The 23,561-nt window shown below is 50.5% G+C and overlaps 1 protein-coding gene across 1 annotated transcript; it reads right to left on the bottom strand.

Moving 5' to 3' along the window:
• Positions 1-3,476: 3,476 nt before the first annotated feature.
• Positions 3,477-22,676, bottom strand: CHRNB3 (cholinergic receptor nicotinic beta 3 subunit). Its single transcript, XM_026078688.1, has 7 exons — positions 22,613-22,676; positions 12,108-12,259; positions 11,100-11,144; positions 7,045-7,154; positions 6,548-6,810; positions 5,928-6,385; positions 3,477-5,101 (listed from the first exon to the last, which is right to left on the bottom strand). Exons 2-7 carry the CDS (start codon positions 12,237-12,239, stop codon positions 4,967-4,969), a joined length of 1,143 nt encoding a protein of 380 aa, XP_025934473.1. The 5' UTR covers positions 12,240-12,259; positions 22,613-22,676; the 3' UTR covers positions 3,477-4,966.
• Between the last annotated feature and the right edge of the window lie 885 nt (positions 22,677-23,561).

A 23,561-nucleotide genomic window follows, 5' to 3' on the forward strand; every position in this document is an offset into this window, starting at 1 on the left:
ATCAGCAATAATAAGACCACTGTCCAAAGGGGGCCACTAACCAAACTTAATGAGTTATTCCCTTGCCCTCAGACCAGAGGGGTATTAGGACAGTTCAGGCAGTTTTGAGTGCCTTGCCCAGAAATGACTCTACCTGGCTTCATTTTTTTTCTGCTGTTCTTAACTCTTCCTGAGTTTTAGGTTAATTTACCTTCCCTCTCTCTCTCTGTCTTTCTCCTTGTRTAATACCTAGTCTTCAGTATGGCATTTGGATGAGGAACCAAGGTCTTACTGGCTGAACCAATGCTCTTTATTGTGATCTTGTGATGGGAAAGCCAACAATCCAAATCAAAGTGCAATCAAACTGATCTCTTGATCCTGTGACATCTTGGATACAATTCAAAATTGGTCTCCCCATCTTCAGCAATGCATGTACCCAGATGAGGATCCCAGACCGACAACGCACACATTTATGTTCGTGCTTGAAGTCAGACAGGTCTTAAGCACCTACCCATAGTTAAAGACAAACCTGCTTGACAGTGTGCACTCCATGTAGCCTTGCTGACACCATCTGGAGCATCCTAGAGACATCACAGAGGAATAACCTGGCAGCAGTACAGAAAACCAGAAAAGACCTGAAATGTCTGTGGTTTGAAATCCACGTTTGAAATGGCTTCTGTCACTTAACTTTGTAGGTGCCCAAAGTCCCCTTTGCTTCCTGCTACCAAAGAGCAAACACTCTACATGGTGAGCTCCAGCAGGATTTCCAGGCCCCATGTTGGTCTCACTGGGCTAACAGTGGTTCCCGTCCACAGGGTCTGCTCTGAAAACTTCTGCTGACTCAGGCTTAGACAAAAGCCCACTAGGGAAAGGTTTGTCCCTGAGTTTGTCCCCTGACAATCCTGTTCACTTGTCACAGACAGAACTGGCTTGAGAGCATTGGATTGACTTGAGTCTTCCCGTGGTCTTAAAACCCAGGGCAGACCTGGCATCACAGCGGGAGAAGGCTGACTATCGCAAATCCCATGCAGAGCTGAGCACCTTCGTCCAAACAGCTTTGCAGCAGGTTTCCCTTCGCTGGCTCCCCGTGGGTGAATCCTGTGGGCGCAAACCTATTCTGTAAGCATGCTTCCCTTGGGCCTGAGGTTGCTGCTGTGTAACCAGGTGCCAAACGGTATGGTGTTGCAGTGACYTAATGTGATAATCCTGAAAAGTTTTGTGGTCATGCACCTGATGTGGTTTCCATATTATGGTCGGTCTACCCCCAGGGCCCATGTCTGTTTAGATTCCTCATGGTTTTGCCCCAAAGGGTTCTTCACTGAAAGGCATCATTCCTRTTGAAGCCAAAGGCTTCAAGAGTAAAAAGCCGTCCCCCACCCCCCCGCCACTGCCGTTAATGGAGGCCCTAACTTTAACTCTACAGTGTAAGCACAGTATTTTCAGTGCCTGCAATGTGTCAAGTCTGTGCTTTGAATGTCACCATTTCTCAGGCAAATRTGACTCCTTGTTTCTAAAGTCCCTGACTGGCCTTTTATTTTTTCTGATGCTCCCTAATGAAATAGATGGGACTGGAATATATGGCAGAGATAATGCTGGAATGACAAGAATATAACCATCTCAGTCCAAAGTATTTGAAATATGTAAAGTCTATTTTCTAGAAGAAAACAGTATTTTCTGTAATACACCTGAATGCTGCATGGCTGTGTAGTGACTGACAGACAGATGTATGAAAAAGCACAGTTTATTCTGTCAGCCTGTTAATTAAATATCACTCCTGGGACACAATTTCTTGAAGAATTTGTATTTTTTCAAAAGCCCACAACTGTACAATATATGCAGAGATGCTACCAAGTGATCTTTGCTGCACTGGCTGCTAAAACAGCAAGGAGGGGAGGGGAGAGAAGGGGAATTTGAAGAGGAGAGGTGATTTCTGAGCCTGAAAGCTTCATTCCTACAGGAAAGACATTTGCCATCCAGCATTTACTGTTGCAATCTGCAACCACATGAGCAATGAAAAGTATTATGGCTGAAGGTGTGCTGCGTTGGTGTCTTAGGGTAGCTAATACCCCACAGCCAGTAGGGCATCTTTATCAAAATCTATGGGTCTTTACCAAAACATGATGGTATAGCTACCTGTGTCCTGTTAGGAGGTGTCCAGACAGCCCAGTCCAGCCCTTCATACCACCTCCCCATCCATGCCATTTGTATACCGCTCATCTCTCTGTCTTTCCTGAGGATCTCAAACATAGGCTTTGGATAGCTAGGCTCATCAACCTGGTGTCCTAAGACAGTAAACCTTACAAAGTCACGTTCTGTCTTTCCCTGGGTGCTGATGTACCATTTCCCCCTCTTCCCTCCACCCAGTAGTTTTTGGATCCTTTGCCATTTTCAGCTGTGTTTGAGAGGAGACTGGAGGCCTTGCATGTGGTTACACTCCTGCCAGCTTTGTGAAAATAGATGGCTGGCTGGAGAGAGCAAGGGCATGGTAAGCATCTCACCTCAGGATGAGCTGCAGCAGGGGCCACATCTGAGTGGACATCGAAGTACCCACACAAAAGAGACATTTTTTAATTGTCTCTAGGCATAAGGCATAAGGAGCAGCTTGACATCAGCCACAGCCATGTGAGATAGAGGGAAAGGGACTATCATACTCCTCTTCTCCTAGATTAACTCCGTGCCACAGATAATTCAGGGGCTTATGTAGGAAGAGCTGTTACCCAGCCAGCTGGACATAGCCTTTTTTTGAGGAGAAATGGCTACCTGCAACTGTGGCTTGAGATGACCCTGGGGAACTGGCTGGGCAGTCATGCCGTGAAGCTCATGGTTACAGACACGTGTCTCTGCCCTTGCAGAAGGACTAGGGAGCACCAAAGGCGTCACTAACCGCTCAGCGGGGCAGGCAGCTGAAGTGTCGCAAGGTGAGGACGGGACCATCAGCCCACGAGCACCTGGAGCACTTGCGCAGGGCAGGGTATTGTCATCTGTCTTGCCTTGCAGATAGACAGACAGACCCCTGGCAGCAGTGCTTAGAGGGAAAACCTGATGCTGACTGAACTCATCAACTGCCACGCAGAAGGGTTTGCAAGCTGTTCTGCTATGGATATTTCACAGTCCAGGGGAACAAACTGACCCGAACAATGCAAGCAAATAAGAGATCCCAGCAGCTCGAAAWAAGGCCAATGTGTAAGATTTTTATACAGATACCAGTGTTTACATGAAGACATCTATCTCTATATGTTAAGTGGCCTGTTCTACATTTTTGCTATATAACAACCAGCTCTGAATGCTCCACCCCCTCATCCCCCCTACACAGACATAAAACATAATGAGGGGTTCCCAAGAATATGCAAAACTCTCTATTTGAATAGATTTGAGGCAAGGCTTTTTAAATGGGCTAAAAGTTACACTGACAAAAAAGGAACAGCAGTAATATGTGGGCATTCTTTGCCCACGGGAATCATTTACTAAATACAGCTTTATTAATAGTGTTTGCACAAGTGAACAAAACTTAACGCAGTGACAAAACAACACTGGGGATGATCTTAACTCAGAGAGGTCTGGTGTGCACACGTAACCCAAGCACACAAATATGTTCATGTATTTTTAATATCTTCTAACTTCTACCACTAGGGAGAGAGTTTCAAGGCTAGCTAAAGACTTAACACTAGAGTCACACCGAGATTCTTGGAAGTTGGATGTCTGAATCCCTTGTTAGCCTTGAAAACATCGAAATGTCCAAGTGGGATTCTCTAAAGGACTCCATGTTGGCGTAACTTCGCCCCAGTGAAAGTGGTGAGAATCTCACCCGTACCTTTTTTGTCAGGTCTCATTCACACTTTTAAGCAGTGTTTCTAATAAAGCAGAAGGATCCCTTCTAAACGAACTGACGAGCGAGTGAAGAGTTAACATAGCGTGACACGAACCAAAGCAATGAAGTTCAAAATTGGCTGGAAAACTTGAACAAGCCAACACCCAAAGGGATAGCTTTCTGGTAGCCAGCCCAGCTCTACGAGAAACTTCACTTCTGCACCAACCACAAGTTTCATTTACCAAAAAGGATCTCCGTGGCTCCTCTCCAGCTGGACCATTTGGGAAGATCATCATTGCCATGAGGAGCAGCATGACCAACTTCCTCCATGGGACATGCTTCAGGTCTTCTCCCACTTCCAACCCTGTGAAAGGGCAGGTGCAGTAATCACAGTTTCTAAACATGGAGCATGGGGAAAATCCTAACTTGTTCAGCCTTTTGGTATGTTACTGAGCACAAGGTTCAAATGCAAATAATACTGAACAGTGGCGAAGACTTTGCAGTGTCCCAGCAGCCAGGAGGAGAGACAACATGTGCATAGCAGAAAGGCTGGTAGCAGGTGGGCAGAGCTACAAGTTCTCTCACCATTGAGCCAATCCTGACAGCAAGGTGAGACCACAGAATTAAGGTTTTCAGCATCCCGTCTAAAAGGTATTTGTACTTTTTCTAATGCACATGCAATGGCCAATTCTGATACATGTACAGGGTGATCTGTAGAGCCTTTGTGTTTTTTACTTGAAAATGTAGATAGATAAACTGAGTATTGATTCAGTGTTCCTACTACAGTCTAACTTCTTTTATAACGTGGCATTTTAACTGAAGGATCTGACTTTTAAACATATTCATTGCACCAAAATTACTATTTCCCTTTCTAACTAATAAACTTGGCTCATGCTGTAATACCACCAGGCTACCAGATAAAACACTTATAACCTGATCATGCCTCCCAGTTCACTTCAGTACTCAGCTGCCACCAAGCCCTTCTCTGATCTCAGTCAAGTCTCTAACTGGTAGAGTTGTGTGAAGATAGAAAGCACCAGTCAACGCCCGTTGTTACCATCACCACCTTCACTCAGTCTTGCTGTTGCATCCTATCCTGTACAACAAAAACTGACCAAGCCCAGATGTTCCACCATCCCATGGCACTGTGCTTGGTGTATGCTAGTGTGGGAGCATTTTCTACAAACTACTGTTTAGCCACATCTGTAASGCAGGGGTAAAGATGAGAACTGAACCCGTCACTGACACCACCAGAAATAACCACAGGAAAATCCGATCCAGGACTTGAGCTACAAATTTCCAGTCTTGGACAACCTGGAAAGGAGAGAGAGAGAGAACAACCAGAGACATTAATGAGCCTGGTATTTTGAAGACTTTTACATATCTTTCAGCTGTAAAAATCTTATTTTAAAAAATAGAAGTGTGTAGTGTACTGTAGCCTGAAATCAACATTGCAGAAAAAGAATAACTTTTTCAGCACCGATAGCTGCCGGTCCCTCAAGCACCAAAGCATTTCCACAGCTTTAAGCACACGATAAACAGAGACTTCTTTCAGCCCATGCAAAAGCTTTTAGCTAAGCACATATGTAAAAGTTTACCGACTCAAGCTTCAAGATGGATTTATGATTTGCGTTTCTTTTAACAGAACTGCACTTCCCTTTGAGTGCTAGTACTTGGCTCTGGCAAAGCACTTTAACACGGACATTGCTTCCAGCACAAGTGTACCATTGGTTTCTTTTTCTTAAGTGCTCTGCTGGCTCAGGTTGTGCGTGTTCAGGAGGGGGTTTGGCTCTGGCCCAGCCCTGCACACGTGCCAGAAGTATTTATAAAAGTAATTCAGGGGACTTCTTTTTGAACGTTCTCAGCTCCAAACAGAAGGCTTCAGGCATGGACACTGTATGTTCAGAGGCTGCTGTGGCCTCTTGTGAGTAAGGACCAAGGGCTCAGCACAGTACAGCTCCCCTTGGAGCAATGTGTTTTCCTGGAAACCATGTCCTTTACCAAGCAGGGAAGCCCCCAGGACATGTCCCAGAGGAGGGCAGGAGGAAGATGCAAATAGAAAGGCATGCAGAAAAGGAAAAAACTTAGAAACCACTGCTGCCAAGGAAGCTGCGATCTCTTCTTGCTTCCCTTCACCTACCTGTCTGATGAAATGCTCCTTTTTAACGTGCCTGGAAATGTATCGAATGGAATGGGCTGCCTTTTCCAGAAAGGCAATAACAATTTTCTCTCCATCTTTTGCTTGCTTGTGTTTCTGCTTCCCTGGGAGCTTTGATTTCAAGGTGATTTCCTTTTCCTCGGCTTCTGAGAAGGAATAACGATCGACGTGGCCCTTCATGCAGAGCAGCCAGGGCAGCTTCTGGAGGAAGATCCTTTTCACCCAAGGCGCCATGGGATGGTAAGTTGCTGAGGAGCGGTGGTGGACGTTGATAACGAAGACAGTCACGATGATGGAGAGGGTCACAAATATCATGATGAACAGCAAATACTCGCCGATCAGAGGGATGACTTTGGAAGAAGAAGGGATTATTTCCTCAATCACCAGCAGGAACACAGTGAGGGAGACGAGAACCGATGTAGACAGTGAGAGCTTTTCTCCTTCATCCGAAGGCAGGTAAAACACCAGGACAGTTAGAAAGGACAATCCCAGGCAAGGGATTATTAAGAAGAGAGTGTAAAACAGTGGAAGGCGTCTCAAAACGAAGGAGTAAGTGACAAACGGGTAGGAGTACAGGCCGTCCTTCCTGTTGCCTTTCATACCTTTGGCGTTTAAGATCTCCCACTCTCCGTTATCAAAGAAATCTTTCCTGTCCACATTTTCATCCACTAGAACCAAGTCCACCATACTGCCGTCGTACGTCCATGACCCAAACTTCATGGAGCAGTTCTGCCTGTCGAAGGGGAAGAAGGTCACATCCATGGTACAGGAGCTCTTGTAGCTGGCCGGCGGCGTCCAGGTCACCGCTCCGTTGTACTTCACAATGACTTTGGTCATCAGGGAGCCCTCGAAACGTCCGTCGGCACTGGGAGATGGACAGGGAGAAACAGCGCCCGGTTCGGGACCACGCTCGCCCCAGCCCAGCTCCATCACAGCTCTGCCCCGGGGCACGAGGGAAGTGGACATTCGCACCTCCCAGAGGAGCAGCTTTCTAAGAGCATGTGCGGGCTTCAGGACGCCTGGCGCACCCAGCACGCGTTGCCCAAGCTCGCCCGTTCATCCCTGGCCTCGGCCCTGGGCCCATAGCCATGCTACTCACTTTTCGAACAGAACGATGTCGGGGAGCCAGAGGGACTCRGAGGGGACGCGGATGGCAGTGATCCCGCTGTACTCCTCTGGATTCCAGGAGAGCTTGTGGTCGGTCCATTCCTGCAATGAGCCAGCAGTCCTCTGCCCACTCGGACACAACAGCCTCACTCATCCTCCCGCATCCGTTTGAGAGGAACTGCATTACACGGCACTACGGGCGACGCTGGCGCAGGGCTCCCCAGCTGCGGAAGGGATGCCCTGCAGGCCTGGCTGGGGGATGTCAATCTCCACAAGTGCTGCCCCTCCCGGCACAGCTGGGCCCGATCATCCCATCCCTTTCCAGGCAACGCCAGGATGCTCCTGGAAAGCACCAACTTTCACTTCCCTTACGGCCCTGTCCAGCCCACCTCATGTTGGAGGGAAGTCCAGAAGGAAGGAGCCACCTCCCTTGGGTACGGCACCTTGTCTTAACTTGGAAAACCACCCTACAGTGTTTTCAGCCGGCACCTACCCCACAGGAGAGTCAAATGGGATGGCTACTTTCGCCCAGGGGACAGAGAGGTGGCCTTTAATTGCTTTTCAGTGAAGACCTGGCCTGATTCAGTGCACAGGACTGACATCTGCCCATGTCTGCGCACTGTTCTTGCAAACCAAATCGTTATTCTCCCAGTAGAGATGCCTGCACACTATGGCAGGAAAAACAACATGATACTGTTTCAAAGCATTTGGTGGCAATTCTGAAGAGGTGACATTATAAAAAAGCAAAAGCAGAGAGAGTCCTGGCCATTTTCATCATGCTGAACTTCAGAAAGATTTTCTCTCATCGTCTAGTTTTTCAGCTGTGGAGAGCCTAGAAAAGTGTCTCCAGGGACCCGGAGATTTCCACAGAAGCGCAGCAGAAGAGCAGCTCTCTGATCCCTGGCCGTTACTGATGGGGTTTCCCACTTGCCCTGAGGAACGGCAGCAAGGGGAAGCAAGAGCCATGGACTGTTGCCCATACCAAGATGAGATGCAATGCCCGGAGATGAGACACTTTCCATTAAGCTCCAGTGCCAAGAGGCCCCTGGGGATTTGGTGGCCTCAGCATCTCTGGGCAGTTTCCTGACTCTCTATGGATGGACCAAAAAGCTATAATCTCTGCTGCTTCTCCCACCATACTGTTCTCATTTTATTTCTTTGGTCTAGCATGCTTTTCATGGCCACCTGTGTTATCACAGGCCTTTATAGTGTGACAGTACACGAGAGCAGAGACTGAGACAGACAGGGACACACAAAATATCCCTCCCTGGGAAGGAGAAAGGGCCCAAGGTCGTGGGCAGAGGGGCGGTAGAGGCCTCCTAAGGTCAGGGCTGGCTTGAGGCGCAGGCAGAGGAAGCAGTTGCAACGGCTGGTGCCAAGGTGGGCGCAAGGGGCTGAGGTCCGTCACGCTGCTGCGCAAGGGGACGGTCAGGGCCACGGCGGCGGCCGACACCGCCGGCTCACAGCCTGCGCTGACGCACCCGATGCAGATACCCTGTGGGTCACCTGGGGACCTAGTCACCCCCCCCCCCAGAGCGAAACCGGAGCCGCTCCTCAGCTTGGGTTTTCTGCTGCCTCTGCCRCCCTCCTCCCTCCCCACCGTCCTGCATCGATTTCTGTCGCAGCTAAAGTGCTCTTTCATGTCTGCGAGGCAAACAGCTGCGTGTCTCCTTACCGGAGCCAAAAATAGGCAGTGTGGGGACTTTGAAGATGAGCGGTTTAAAACGGGAGTCTCCCCATGGTCTCTGTGCTGACGTGGATTGCACCAGCCGAGGCGAAGGGCCCTTTCCTCTCTTCCCTCTCATTGCTCTCCCCTACCTCCAGCTGTGCCAAATTTCTGCTCCGGGGTTGCCACTCAGGCTCCTCGCACAGCAGCAAGATCGAGAAGCGCTGGACCCAGCCTCGTGACCCTTGCTAACAAACTCCGCAAATTGCCTGACCTCAGGTACTCTCGGCAGCTCCTAAAAGCTCCTTTGCACCCTCTGTGGGATGACGTCAGGTCCCCCCCATTTAGCAACTGGATTTTCAAAAAAGGAAAAAAAAAACAAACAAACACAAAACCCTCAGTTCTGAGCTTTGCTCATCCAAGAAAAGTCAAAGTCGTGCGGAGAAGTAACGATCATGATTCCCCCTCAGCCTTATGCACCAGACTTCCCTCTCCTCCCCAGCTCCCACAGAAGGAGAAGATCTGCGTCAGTAGGGAGTTCTGCTTTGTTTGATTTTTTTTTTTTTTCACTTTTCCCTACCCGAAAGAGAAATCTGTTTTAATTCTGCTTAGTTTTATTCACCTTTTCCCAGTTGTCATCCAACACTTCCTAATAATCCCCTGAGCACAGGATTGCATGTGGGACCAGTTCGTGCTAGGGGAACCCTAGGGAACACACAAATTCCCGAAGCAGGACGCCTGGGTCAGACCGTGGGTATCTAACACTCGGCCTAACCTCCTGGGAGCGCCGGCATGTGTGAAAATCAGAGTCTGTGTCTCATTTATTTTCTGCTCCCTTTGCATTTCATTTGGGCCTTGCTGTTCTCAGCCCATCAGACGGAGAAAGGGTACTTGAAATGGTGGCAACTAGTGGGAGCCCAGCTCAGCGGTTCATATGAAAATCACTGCCCTGATTTCCCCCCTGGGGAGCTGCCGGGGCTAAAATCTGGGCACCTTTTTCCAAAGGCCTCCAGAGAAATCGCTGTGTCCTCAGTGCAACCCCCCCAGGTAGGTCCTTCCACATGAAGAGGCAGGGGGATAGGAGAAAGGGCTTTCCACCTCCTCCTCCTCCTCTTCCTCACACCGGAGAGGCAGTAGCGGACTGGGGCCACATCTCCACCTCCTGCAGCATGCGTGGAGTAACTTGCAGCAGACCCTGATTTCCCACGGCACGAGAGCTGACACGGCTCGGGGCAGGTCAGCGTTGCAGTACAAACCGTGTCCCCAGCGTGGATGGGCTAACCCAAGGCTCCTACCCATCACGCTGCTCAGACAGAGCGAGGAAGCCAGGAGCTGGCCCTGTGCGCGTGAGAGGCTCTGCAGCTGCAGCTGAACGGGGGAAAGATGTTTCAGGGCAGGATCTCAGCTGGCTGGGTTAGGGTTAGCAGGAAATTTCCTTGCAAAAGGGGGCTTCCTCTGCTCCCTGCAGCAAGGGGAGCTCGTCTGTCTTCGAGGGACATCTCTGCGTGTTATGCCCACACAGCGTTTAGGGGCCCTGATCCACCGCAGAGTCACCACAGTGCTGCGGACACCAGACTAAGAGCAAAAGCTGAGCTGCATTTTTGCTCCACCAGCCCAGCGACCCCTGGAAACTGCTTCCCATGGCATCATTTCAGGCAAGGCCTGGGTTTCATGCCCTCTGCCTAGGATCAGCTGATGCATTTATAGATATTCGCATGCCTCAGAGACTTAAAATAATTGTCACGAGGTCAAAAAACCGATGCAATGTAATCTAAACCAAACACAGTGTTCTCCAGGAGTGAAGAGGAAAGGAGATCCAACTGTTTGACTTGTACCTTTCCTCCATTTGTATAAATTAGCATCACTTCCAGAGACAAGTCTATCAGGGAGAGGTGAATAATTTGCAGAAATCCCACAGATTTTAATTTTGGGGGTGACAAGCTGGCCTTTTCTTTCTCTTTACTTATGCCGAAGAAGAAGCCTCTCCAAGGCATCAGCTGCAGATGGGGAGAGCAAGACAGGGCTTGGATGACCTCTAAGTGTGAGACAGGATAGTCCCTCGGGGCACCACGGGATCAGGAGACGTCACGTCCCCGAAATACAGCTGCCGTCAGCCCACGGCTGTGGGACAGGCCAGAAAAAGAAGATGCCCTCTTTCCTGGCCCTTTGGAAGGGGCCACTCTCCAGCCGCCGTCGGCCTCTCTGCCCCTTCCTGCCTTTTCTGGGGTGATGGGACTGAGGTAAAAGCCTTGAAAGCCTTTAAAAAGTGCTGCTTTTGCCTGGCCGCTTGGTGTCACCGAGGGAGATGGGTGGCGCGCCGGCAGCAGGCCGGGGCGGCCRCTGGTCCCTGCCCCATGCAGGGGAAGGAGGGTCTCGTTTACCTGCTTCAGCCACACGTTGGTTGTCATCAGCTGGTTCTTCTCATCCTAGGGCGACACGAGGTGGAGAGGGCTGAAATGCCGAAATAGCCGCCGGGAACCGACCCTCCGCCCCCGCGCGGAGCCGAGCAGCTCCCCGCGGCCGCCTTTCCCGCGGGACAGAGCTCTGCAGCCACCGCTGGGGAAACGAATCGACTTTCCGGGTGGAAAATCGGGGCCTGGCACTTCGTGGCAGCCCAAAGGAAGGAGACCACGGAGCGGGGAGACCACAGGGCTCGGCCAGCTCGTGGCGTCAGCGCAGCCCAGGTCGTGGCTCCTGGGACGGMGCGGCGCCCGCACCGCCCATCCGGACCGAGTCTGGGAAGACACATGCAGAAACGTTATCCTGAATATGCACCTAAAGCTCAGAGGCAGCGTCTTCCCTCCTCAGTGCAGGGCGATGCAGGGGGTGCACCGTCCCGTGAGCACATCTGCGCCCAGCTACACCGTGCAAACGCCCCTGTGCGTTGCAGTGATGGAGGGGAAAGGGAGCGGAAATTTTCCGAGTGGGGGGGGGAAAAAAAACGGGATTGACTCTTTTGCCTCGGGTATCTCATCTGAGTGGCCGGTTGGGTCCAGATATCAGCTGCCTTTGGCCTGTGTAAAACCTTGGTCAGCCTGAGCAATGTCCAACCAGCTCTGCCCTTCCCACCCCCGTCCCGTGGCTGCCTCGTCAATAAACAGCAAACGAAGGAGCCAGGGACCGTCTGGCATGGAACAGCTGATTAATATCTGATGCAACGAGGCCTTATTCGCCAAGGACGGTGGCGGAAATGGGGCGGGAGGTCACACCACCACCACCAGCACCACCATCATCACCACCACCACACGCTCAGTGTGTTGTGGCCCAGCCATCGCTTTGCATTTCTTGTCTCTGGGGGCAAATGCAACGAACATAACCAGCCCTCCCAGATGGATACAAGACCATCCATGAAGAATGGGATGTTTTACCAAGCCTGACGTAACACTTACCACGTCCACCAGCTGTGAGATCTTTAACCCAAAGAGGACTCTGATGGTGTCGTTGGAGTTTTCCACCGGGCGGACCCATTTCTGATAGCCTCGAAACAAGTGCTTCAGGAGCGCGTCCTCGCTCTCGGCCATCGAGCCGAAGGCGGCCACATCTGGAAGAGAGCACAGAGCGCGGGGCAGAGCAGAGCTGGGGCACGGCGTGACCCGAAGGAACGAGGCAGGGCAGTGATGGGAGAGCAACGTGCCTCCGGGCAAACCCTGCCCAGACCCAGCCGGGGCTGTGGTGACTTTGTGTTAGGTTTCTCTTTTCTGCAGCCTTTTTGTCTTGAGTTTGTCTTGCTCGGGCTTCCTTGGTTATTTTCCTCTAGGAGGTCTTCAAGCTTCAAGCATCAGATGCTTTCAGCTGTGAGTAGTAAATATCAGCCTGACAAACACATGTTTTTCCGGATATCTGCGGTATGCCACGGAGAGCCGGAGCGTTTGGAAATAAATCCTCCCCGCTGGGGTTAACCGAGGGATAGCTGCAACCACCAAGGGGCTAAAGCACCCGGTGCGGCACGCCTCCGAGGATGGCATCTGCGGCAGGTCCCTGCGCCGTGGAGGGCAGGAGGGGACACCCGAGGCATCTCCCTCGGGGCTCCGGGGTGAGGCTGTGGGGAGCCGGGGAGACCCAGCGGGAAGCAGCACAGCCAAATGTCCGGCTGCAGCAACACGCTGCTCCCCCGCCACGGCTTCCCACCAAACAAAAGCGTCCCCCAGCTCTTTCGGGATGACCTCAAAGCGGCACGAGGCACAGGTCAAAGCAGCGCTGTCATCCTGCACCTGCAGCCACAGGAAATGCCCGTTCCTCTGAGACATCTTGTAAACTCTGAAGCCTAATGATTGCCACTCACAGGGCAGCAATCAGTCGCCTCACTGCAATTGCGGCAGAGTTGCCAGGCCTTGGGGAGAGGGAGGCCAGCTGAAGAGAGGGAGCTTTCACTCTCCTTTTCACCAGCTTTCCACCGCAGCCGGGAATGGACTCACTTCACTTTCAGTGCCGTTTAGAGCAGTTTCTAGGACCACCTTGTTTTGCCACTCAGTCACAAAGCTTGGGGGTCTCTCATTACCAGCAAGGGAATCGCAAATGTCCCTCCTGCTTGCTCCAAGGTTTCTTCTCACACCAGGGCTACCCCTAGCTCCACCACAGCAGATCGGGGAGAGAGGATGGAGTTTGTCCCAGGAAGCTGGATTGCCTGACCGAAAATGCCAGACAGGTATCGCATCCACACCCAGAGGAAGCGAAAGAAAAATTCTCTCCTTCCCCCTCTACCCACAGCCTCCACGGTCCAGCCCCCTCCCCACACACACATCTCTCCGGARACCCTTGGGAAAGGGCTCGCAGCCCTTCGGCATCCCCCTCAGGATGTCCTTAGCGGCACACGGTCATCGAGCACAGGAAATTTAACAAGAATGTGGCTGAACAGAAAACATCCCCAACCCCCAGAAGGCTTGTGGGGTCAACAGCTCCGCGTTCAGGGCAGGAACGTATTGCTCCAGGTTTGTCTCAGTGTGGCTCCCTGCACACATGCGCGTGCAAATGCACGACGGTCTGGCCCGATGTCTCTGTACAACCTCCCTCACGGAGAAATGACGCTGTTTCGGAGCCACCACGTCCYGGGGCCCTGATGCCCCAGGAGAGCACGGCAGAGGTTTGGCCAAGCTGTTCGCCCCAGAGCTGGATGTGCTGCTTCTCCGCTGCTGGAGAAGCCACAGAAAAGAGGGAAGAAAGCAGACTGGAGGAGAGAAATCCCACGGAAAAGAAAGGCAGGAGAAGTAAGGTTGGAGCTCATACAACACAGCCCCAGTACTTGCGRGGGGACAGCTTAAAAGTGTGTGTGTGGGGGGGCAGTTTTTAATGAGGAGGAAGCCATATCAAGGGGGAAAAATAGCCCGACAACCCCTTCGAACAAGCCCCATCTGATGATGAGGTTAGAAAAAGCAGTGGCGAACGCGCTGAACAAAGGAGCACTGCTTTGGGGAGAAAAAGAGAAAAAAGCAGAGAAGCAAGCTGCAGGTCGGGCGCTTCCCTATGTCACACACTCCGAGCAGAAGTTTTTGAGCTGCCTGCCGGGCTGCCACGAGCAGAAGCCACGGAGCAGCGTTTGCCAGGAGGCCCCCGGCTATTGAACACAACCGACGTCTTTCAGGGTGGACCAGAGCCCCGGCATTTTGCCGTAACTTCTACCCCGCGACCGTCACACCACCGTTATTAAAACCCTGTTGCCAAGCCAGCTGTGGCTGCAGTACAAAGTTAGGAGCTGATACAACCCTCTCTCGCTAGTCGGGAAGCGTTAAAAAGAGGACCATCCACCTCATCCCGGCAAGCAGCAGCCAACCGGACGGCGGAAGAGACCGTGGGCATCCTGCAGCCTCAGCTCGGGAGGGGAAGAAGCAGCACTTACCCGCACGGCTCAGGCACAGCGCAAGGAGCGTTAGGCAAAGCATGGGCACCTCCGCGGCTCTTCCTTTGCATCCGGTCTTTCGTCTTCATAAGCAATTTGGCCTCATCCTAGCAGGGGACCGAAACGACCTCATTAAAAATCGAGGCGGGGAATTAACTCTGCGCGGCAAGAGAGCACTTCTCGAGCCGTAGCTGGCATCACAGTGAAGCTCCGTAAAGCACACTTCATTGATTTTTCGTCAGCTGTCACATCCCGTAAGCCTGAAACAGGGCTCTGGGTCCTAAGCGCTGGCTGACTTGTTCTTGGCAGCATTCGTGGGGCTGTAGCCGCAGCGGTCTGGGAATAAAAGTGAGGCACGGCTTGCAGGGAGGAGGAGAAATGTCTTTTATCGGACTGTCAGTTGGGAAAAGTTACAATTGAGCAAAAAAAACCAGGCTGCAGGTCAGACCTGAAGAAGGATGATATGCCTGAAAGCTTTTCCGTTTCCTCCAGCTGTACTCATTGGTCTAATACAAGGTGGAACCTCCCTGCAGACTTACCTTATCCCTTTTTCATATCATGGTTGCTGTTTTACAGCCCTAAAAATAGATATTGGGGGGAAAATCAGCAGGTGTAGGTGGGAAAACAGGGCTGATTCTGTAATGCTACCCCTCATCACACGCACACAAAATCACACACGGCGGCTCGGAAATGCCTGCGCAGGACTATCGTTGGCACAGCCTGAGGGAGTATGTGGTCCCAGAGCCCTGTGCTCAGCAGTGATGGTGGTGGGACCTTCAGTTACTTAGCAAGTTCCTCTTTAGGCATCATTCCTCTCAAGTTACTCCTTGGACCAGGCTTCCTTAAAAGCCACCAGAAATCACTGATATCAAGCTGGACGTGGGCTCGTTTTCTCCCCCTCTCTACCTCTCCTCTGCCCAGGGATTCAGGGTCTTCATCCACAGGAAAACTTTGGTTTTCTTCCCAAAAGGGAGTCACTTTGCCACCTGTCTCCAAAAAGGATTTTTTTCCTCTGAACCTTCCAATTTCAAGGAAGACCGGCTCAAAATTCCTTTAGTTTGCACCCAAACCCAAAACTGCTTCTGCCTCTATTGATTCTTTCTGGCTGCTTTCTGTGTCAGCGCAGTTATCCTACAGATTTGCTGCAAACAAAGCTGTTCGTGGCTCTCTGTATATCCTCAGAGTTTGTTTTCAGGCACTGACAAACACCCATAACCTAGAGGAATTTCATTGCTTGCTGACTTTTATGTGCGAAGCCTGTTTTTTTCAGCAACGCCTACACCCATTTCTTACAGCAGCCCAGGTTTCGGTAGAGCCACAAGTTATCTGATCCAGGGCTGCCTCATCGAAGGTCCTCACCGAGGTTCACCCAGCAGGGCTGAAGCATGAGCGCTGGACACGCACGTACGCCGTGCACCGTTCCCCTGCTCCTCATCCCGGCTGCGGGAAGAGGCTCAGATACAACAGCGCTGCCAGCAGGCAGAGGACCGTGTCTCGTTAACGCCAGCTGTTGTCACCACCAGCTTGCTCAGCCTACCGGTTAGACCCACATCAGGCATGTGCCAGTGACTGAAGTACGCTGATCTCATCAAGGTGCACAGTGGGAAGGTATTTTTTGTGCCGGCTTCAAGAGAACGGACGATATTTGGCTGGAATGGTGCAGAGAGGCAACACCGCGACCTGTCACCAGGCTGAGAGAAGACCGAATACGTGATCATCTGGTCTGATGTAAAGTTCGCTGGGACAAAAGACAACGTTACACAGCGCTATACAGGAGACTGGAGGGAAGGCTCATTTTCAAAAGACCTTAGCTCGCTGCATGGGTCCTTGCTGGGAGTTAGCGAAGTTAATCTGTCAGGTGGCAATAGGAGCAGGCTCTTGGCCACTACTTGGAGGTAGTTTGGAGGGAAATTCAATGTATGCTTTACCACTACCTCTGCAGTCGCTGCTGGGGCTGCGGTGGTGGGTAAGGACATGGCATGCCTGATTATAGGCTCTCAGAGGCATCTGGCAGGGAAATGATACATGGGGAAATAATTTCTATTTGTTTGCTGGCGATGTTAACAAGTCTTCCTTCAGCTCTCAAGCTCTTTGTGAAGGAAAGTACGTGTGGATGCTCCATTTTACTGACAACACAGCTAGGCGTGTGGAGTGTTTGCTCTGAGACAGAGCATGAATTTCTGGATGAAACCTGAATCCTCTCCATCGCGATCCTGCCTCTGCTTTTCCACAGGTGTCAGGGGATTCGTAAGCGACATCGGGTTACAACTCCAGGCTGCAGAGACTAGAGCTGCTGGAGCACAAAGAGCATCTGACCCAGGCCTCGCTCGCCGGACTGATTTAGCTCACGTGCATAAAAAGATAAATCCACCCAGAGGAGAACAGTTTGGGCCCACACGATTAAGATCAGGAGCACCTGAAAACGTGAGGTTATGATGCCGCGCGCCAAGCCGTCTTATCCACAGGCGCCAAGCAGCTGAGCGCGGCAAACGCGTTTTCCCGCGAGGGGTGGCAGCGGTGGCCGGAGCCCGGGGGAGAGGTGACGCTGAACGGCGGGGCGAGACGACGGGGAGGAAGGACGCGGGTAGGAAACGCTGCGAACCGGAGCCGAGAGGCCCCGAACCCAGGGCCGTTTTTCGAAGCCGTCGAGACGCAAGGCGCTGGCGTGCACGTTTGCAGGGGATTTCGCAGCCGCTGCTCCCCGCAGCCCCGCGGCAGCCCAGGCGCCTCCTGCTCTCTCTCATCTCCCCAGCCCCGCTCAGCCTTGCTGTCCTTGCCGCTTGCCCCCCCCTTCGCCCACCCTTTTCCCACAGGGAGCTGCACCACGTCCCAGCATCACCAGTCCCTCCGCAGCGTCCCAGCACAGCCACCGCTTTCCTTCTCCTTTTCGTCTTCTCCCAAGCTGAGAGTCTTTCTCATCAGCCTTGTCACCCTCACCTGGTCTTTTCCCTTTCCCTTCTCTGTTTTACAATTTTTTTCCCCACTTTCTTCTGCGTTGTTCCAGCACCCCTCCCTGGCAGGACCCGGATAGTGCAGGCAGCACTGCACAGAGGCCAGTTGCAATACCTTACGGCCCTCTTTAAAGATCGGGCCGCCTGGGGAACGCAGGGCCCTGGGATGTTTAGGACTATGGGTATAATTGGTCCGTCCGACTTGTCTGGGCTACAGTGCAGATAAAAATACACATCCTGTGTAAGTTTCATTCTATATAATGCATGCAGTTTTGAAAGCTCATGCCCTGAGTGATTCATTTGCAGCTGAAACTTTATATGATGTTATTTGGGGCTGGATAACCAGCTCTAAAAAAAACAACCCTAAGAATTTTGTATTTGTGCTTGGACCTGTTTGTGAGAGCAGTTCCAGCTTGGGTCCAAAGATATAATCTGCTTCAAATGGTGGGCAAGGAAAAAACAGTCTTCATGTCAGCAGGGGAACAAGCAGCCACTTAAGAAGTCAGGAAACAGCTGATGGGAGACCTTAACAGAGGCTACCAAAACTGCGCCCACTTTTGAGCTCCACTAAGACGGATATTTTAGCCATGACGAGTCTSTGCAAGTACAGGAGAAGATTTTGCAGACCAAGAGCAGCCCCCATCTTGAGTTTCACTGGCTTGTTCCTACTGTGAAGAGCTGCTACCCGCTGTCATTTCCATTTCCACCACGTTTACTTGAATGCAGACTTGAGAAGGCTTCGAGCCGCTGTGTCTTCTGACGGTGTACAGCCCACGCAGCTGCCCTCTGCCTGTTCCCCTCTGAAATCCTTCCACTGTTGCATTGGGGCTGGACACCTGAAGGGAGATTGAGGACCTTCTGGAGGCCGGCATGTTCTTCAGCACTGTATACGTTAACATTTCTAATAGACGGTGCATTGCCCTCTGCATTAGACTCTCTGCTTCCCTTACTCAGTCCCAACATTACAACAGGGTCCAGTTCAGGATATTGCACCACATCTTGGGGCTCCTGGGTCAACACCTGAATGTTGGTGTCATTAAATGCCTGTGAAATTTGATAATTTTCATGACTGTTTGGTCTGCATTGATTACTGTAAGCCAAGATCTGGCTCTGCTCTGCTGTCTTTGTGGCCTGTCTTGCCATTTTACTAAGCTCCTTTCTGCTTTGGTTCCCTCTCCTTGCAGCCTGGATGTTACCTGCAGCATCATGGTTTTGCTGCTCAGGTGCCAAGGCCTGGAAGACTTCACAGGCAGGTGAGGGCCTGTTAGCAGGGGCCAAAACTTCATTGCTGAGCGTAAGAGAAGACTCTCTTTTGAAGACGAGCGCTCTGGGGATAACAAAAGAGCTTGGGTCGTGTCTCTCTCTGTGTGGAGCTCTCAGACTCTCATTCTCACTGGTATCACCTGGTGCCTGGAGGCCCCTACCCCGGTACGGGTGGCACTTTGAGACGGCAGGGCCTGCCATCGCCTTGCTTTCTGCTTCCTTCTTCCGATTCAGTGCAAACTTTTTATGGCCAAAGTAACTGTAAAACGCGAGGGGCAATTGCTGCCGCGTCCTGTGGCCTCAATAAGCCGCCTGAATCCTGGTAGCGGCCTTATTCATTTCATCCACTTCCCTCCGGACTCGATAGCCTCTCCACACAGCCTGAATGGTGGTGGCTGACTGATTTTCTCTTTGGAGCCGCTGGTGTTTTTTCCTTCGCTGGGTTTGGTGTGGTAGAACCAGGGGCTCCTTTGGAGACAGCGTACTGAAATCAAACACTATGCCAGCAATTGAAGGGCCCCAGTAGGGATCGGTATGGTTAGGTCTACCAGCTCCACTCCTGCCTGCATTTGATGGCATTTGCTTCTCATGATCATTTCCTGAGTTACCAGAGATGGTTGCTCTGTGGGTGCACATCTGTACAAAGCATTCACAAGCAGGTTTCTTCTTAGATTTAGAAGTGCATCTTGTTGCAGACAGATAATAATTGTCATATTTTCCACAAAATGAAGGTGCAACATGTTTGCTAGAAATGCTTGGAGGTTCATATTCTTCTGTCTCTTGGTTCATTACATTACTGGATGTTCTTCTGGTGTTTGTGGCTTTTTTCATGATGTTTCAATAAAAAGAAATGCAATTGCTGTTGTATAGTTTCCTCTCTTGCTCCTTGCCTTCTGCTACCTGCTTGGATTACAGAAAGAGGATAATTTTCATAGTTTAGAAATTCTCCATCATGAGCATTTTCAGCAAGTGTTCTGAGACTTGCATTTCTGTGGGTAAAGGCTGGACTAGTTACATCTTCTATACTGAAATCCGCAAGTATACGACAGCCTCATCGTACTGTGCTTTGTGAACACAACCCTACACTCCAAATTTTGCATATCATGGGTGGTTCTACCACCTCTGGTTTCGATACAACTTTTTTTAAAAGCTACTRTTTTCACAGAAGTGACCAGGGTACGTTACTGCAGCAGCAGCAAACGTCTCAGTCGGATTTAGCCTCACAGGTCTCAGGGGCTGAGAAACACAGCTCCTCAGTTTGTACCACCGAGCCACAGGAGGGATGCCCATGTCCTCATCTTTGGCTTTCTGCAATAGATTGGAAAAGGGCCGGGAAAAGAAAGCAAGTGTTAAATACTCTCTTGGCTGCGGAGGTGGCCACTCTCTGGTTGATTCAAACTTGTTTTGACAATTTCCCTTCACTTTGAGTACTCTTCAGAAACTCTTTCTCCTGCCAACCTTTCAGCAGCTGCATGCCTCATGACCCATTACATGCCCTCCCTTTCAAAACTAGAGCCAGAAATGTTAAAAAGCTCCCTGGGTGGCTGGCAGGCAATGGGAATGCAGTCCAGTCACCTCATTTGGGCACTACTTTGCTGAGTTTTTAAGTGCTTGGCCTGGCCTTCTAGGTAGCCACCGAATGAGAAGATGGGTGCTTCTGAAGTCCTGCACAGGGAAATCAAGTCTGCCCCACTTAGAAATGTTCCCACTCCAAGTGGTGGCTGGGGCCACTCAAGTGAGGAGCCACTGGAAATGCTTCAACCATCCAGGATCCAGGCCATCTAGTCAGCGTTGAGAAAGACCCCTGACATTCACAGTACCCATCTTTTGCCTGATATCTCATGGCTGGAGCTCTTGCCCAGGAAGGTCTGGGGCTGGACCTCACCTTGGCTCCGGCTGTGCAGGGAAAGGGTCCCTGAGGGCAAATTCCTGCCTCTCAGGTTGCTGAAGTTCAGCCACTTTACAGCCAAGAATTTGAAAGAGCAGGAGTTTTCAGGTAGCAAACAGGGCACTCATTTGAAAGGGAGCAAAACTGAGGTGCCGAAGCCAGTTCCTGTGAAGGGCATGCATTTGGCTTCAGATCACAGCTGGTCAGAAAGCAAAAACCAGTCTGGCAGCAGCCAGTCAGAAGGCAGGGCTCATTGCTGTCACAGCGGTGGCCCTAACCAGTAGCGTAAAACCAACTTCTCCACGGGAAAACGGTGGGGAAGTTCGCAAGAGGTTCTTGCTTTAACACTTCTCTCCAAATTGCTTCTCTCTTCCTCAAGTCCTGCCATAGCAGGGCTCACGTCAGCCCACTGCTATTCGGAAGACTATCTGATGGTCTAAGCTGGGGTTTGAGCCTTCGCGACAGAGATGCCTGCTTGCCATGCWAAGTCCGTATTATCTTGGTTAACATCAATTAATTTATATAGGATAATATTTATCCCATCTACAGATTTCTTTAAGATTAGATAGACATGTTCACAGGTAGGACCCAAAGAAATAACATAGGTAGGGCCATTATTTTTAACATATGCATCATATTCTGGACTTACATTTTAACTAACTCATGAACAGGTACCATCAGATCCCTCACTTAGATGCTTAAATATAGACCCAGAAGCCAGCTTTCACACGCAGTGACTTGCAAAAAGTTGTTGTTGTTGTTTGTTTGTTTTTTAATAACAGATCTCTAAGAGTATTAAGTATAGAAGAAATAAGGCCAAGATCTTGGAAATGGATGCAGAATAGCCTACCAATACAAGAGAACAGATTTGAATAATAAGACTAATTAGCCTGAAAGTATGCTAACCTACTACGCTAAATGTGATTGTAAACAAAATATAGGGTAGCARGTGTCTTCACAGTGTCTGAGTGAAGTCAGAGCATGATTTTTAAGTAATCTGCGAAATTAATTTTTAGGCAACTTACTTATAACCATAACAGAAGTGATATGAAGGCAATACTAGCTAATAGAATAAGATCCTGTAAATATTTGGTGGTATATCTAGCCAGTGGATATCCACTTAAAACCATGTAAGTTAACTGAATAGTTTAGAGATTTAAAACAGCAAAATGGGAATTTTGACCCTAAAAGCTATTTACACTGGATGACATYTCTGGTATCTGCCACTTGTCTTTCTTCAGACAAGCCAGAAGAGCTGAATATGACAAATGTTTACAGCTTCACCTCATCAGAAAGCATAATTGATGTTATTTATAAAAGTGTGTAAAATCTGGATTTCCCTCTTCTGCTGTGCCAGAACGCCCTGTTTCCTAGAACAGTTTTAATGGCATGCCTGTGACTGGTCAGAAGTATTATCGTAACTAAAGTAAGGGTACTTAAGGTGCCTAGCTTCAGCCAACAGTAAACAAAGGCTGGGTTTGAACAACTCGCTGAATTGGGACCACAGTCCAACAGTCTGTGTACCTTGGGAGGAGGAGGAGGAGGAGGAGGAGGAGGAGGAAGCACGCGTGGGCACCCAGCCGACGTGCTCTGCCCTCTGCCCCCGGCGTGGGAGGGCCGGAGCTGGGAGCGTGCCAGCTCTGCCGCACGAAAGCCGGCAAGCGCCTGTCTCCAGCGACTTTTTAGTCAGCCATCAGACCGGTTTCGTAAGGTTTGCAACGTTTTAAGGCTCTCAGCAAGCCCAGAGACCATGACGTATTAACCACACACGCGTCAGACAGGCAGCAAAACAGAAAGGAGCYGAACGTGCTGCAGGAAAACCGCGGAGGAAACGCTTCAGGATTTTGTGCTGCTTTCCCGCGCTGGTAACGGGGATGATCGTTCGGCTACGAATGTTACCGTACACCTTGCTCAGTCAGTTAAATAATCATTCAGGACGAGAGCCGGGTTTTATCTTACCACGATCTCCCGGGGCACAGCAGATGATTGTCACGGTGCTGGGAACCCGGCCGCCCGTTATGACGTCATGATCTAATATTTAGCCAGTCCCGGCTGAAAGCGCACGGGGATTCGTAACTTTGATACCGAAGGGCAACGCTGCCTAGTTTCCTTCCAGACGACAGCGCTGCCTCCGTGCCCCCTCTGCTGCACTGCGCTGATGAGAAAACAGGCAGACAGGGGAATTTGGGGAGACGCACAAAAGAAATCCCAGCTCCAAGGGGTTCAACGGGGCTTTGCCCAAAATGCTCAGAGAGTCCAGCTCCCTGAGCAGACCTTTTACCACTGGTTTCTGGGAAGAAAGTTGTGCTGTTGGTGAACACATTACCCGGAAAGCTCTCGACTCCTCTGAGAACCACGGGACGTATCAGAGCTCAGCGCTTCGCCTATCCTAAACAAACATTTCTGTTTGCACATACAGTAGTTTTACACATAAGAATGAATATCCAAGCAGAATAAAAATGAAAATAGATGTGTAAGCTCATCCTGAAAACAAGGAGAGTAAAATCCATTGAAATAATAAGTAATCCTCCTCATTCCTCAGGTGAAGCACATCCAGGTAACCCAAAACAGTCTCCAGTTAAGACCTGCATTTCATTCCAACGCTGTTTCTAACTGTGCTTTGCACCTTCTTCATTGCTGGCACATTTTATAACAGGCAACAGTAATAGTTACCAGAAGGCAATAAAAGGCTGCTGCCCCATGTCCCAAACACCCTCATGCTCATTTGCCGACAACCTCTGTAACTGCGTAGTTCAGCGTCTCATTACCATGTACGGAAGATCAGAAAAGGACTGCAAACGGCAAATGTGATAAGAAACTCAGCTGTTTAAATTCTGACATTATTAAATGAAAAGGTTAAATGAATCCTGTGTAAGACAGAAGAGCAATATTGTAGAGGAGCGAGGCA

Source organism: Apteryx rowi, unplaced genomic scaffold (genome assembly GCF_003343035.1).
Source record: "Apteryx rowi isolate R43461 unplaced genomic scaffold, aptRow1 scaffold_113, whole genome shotgun sequence".
Classification (NCBI taxonomy): Eukaryota; Metazoa; Chordata; class Aves; order Apterygiformes; family Apterygidae; genus Apteryx; species Apteryx rowi.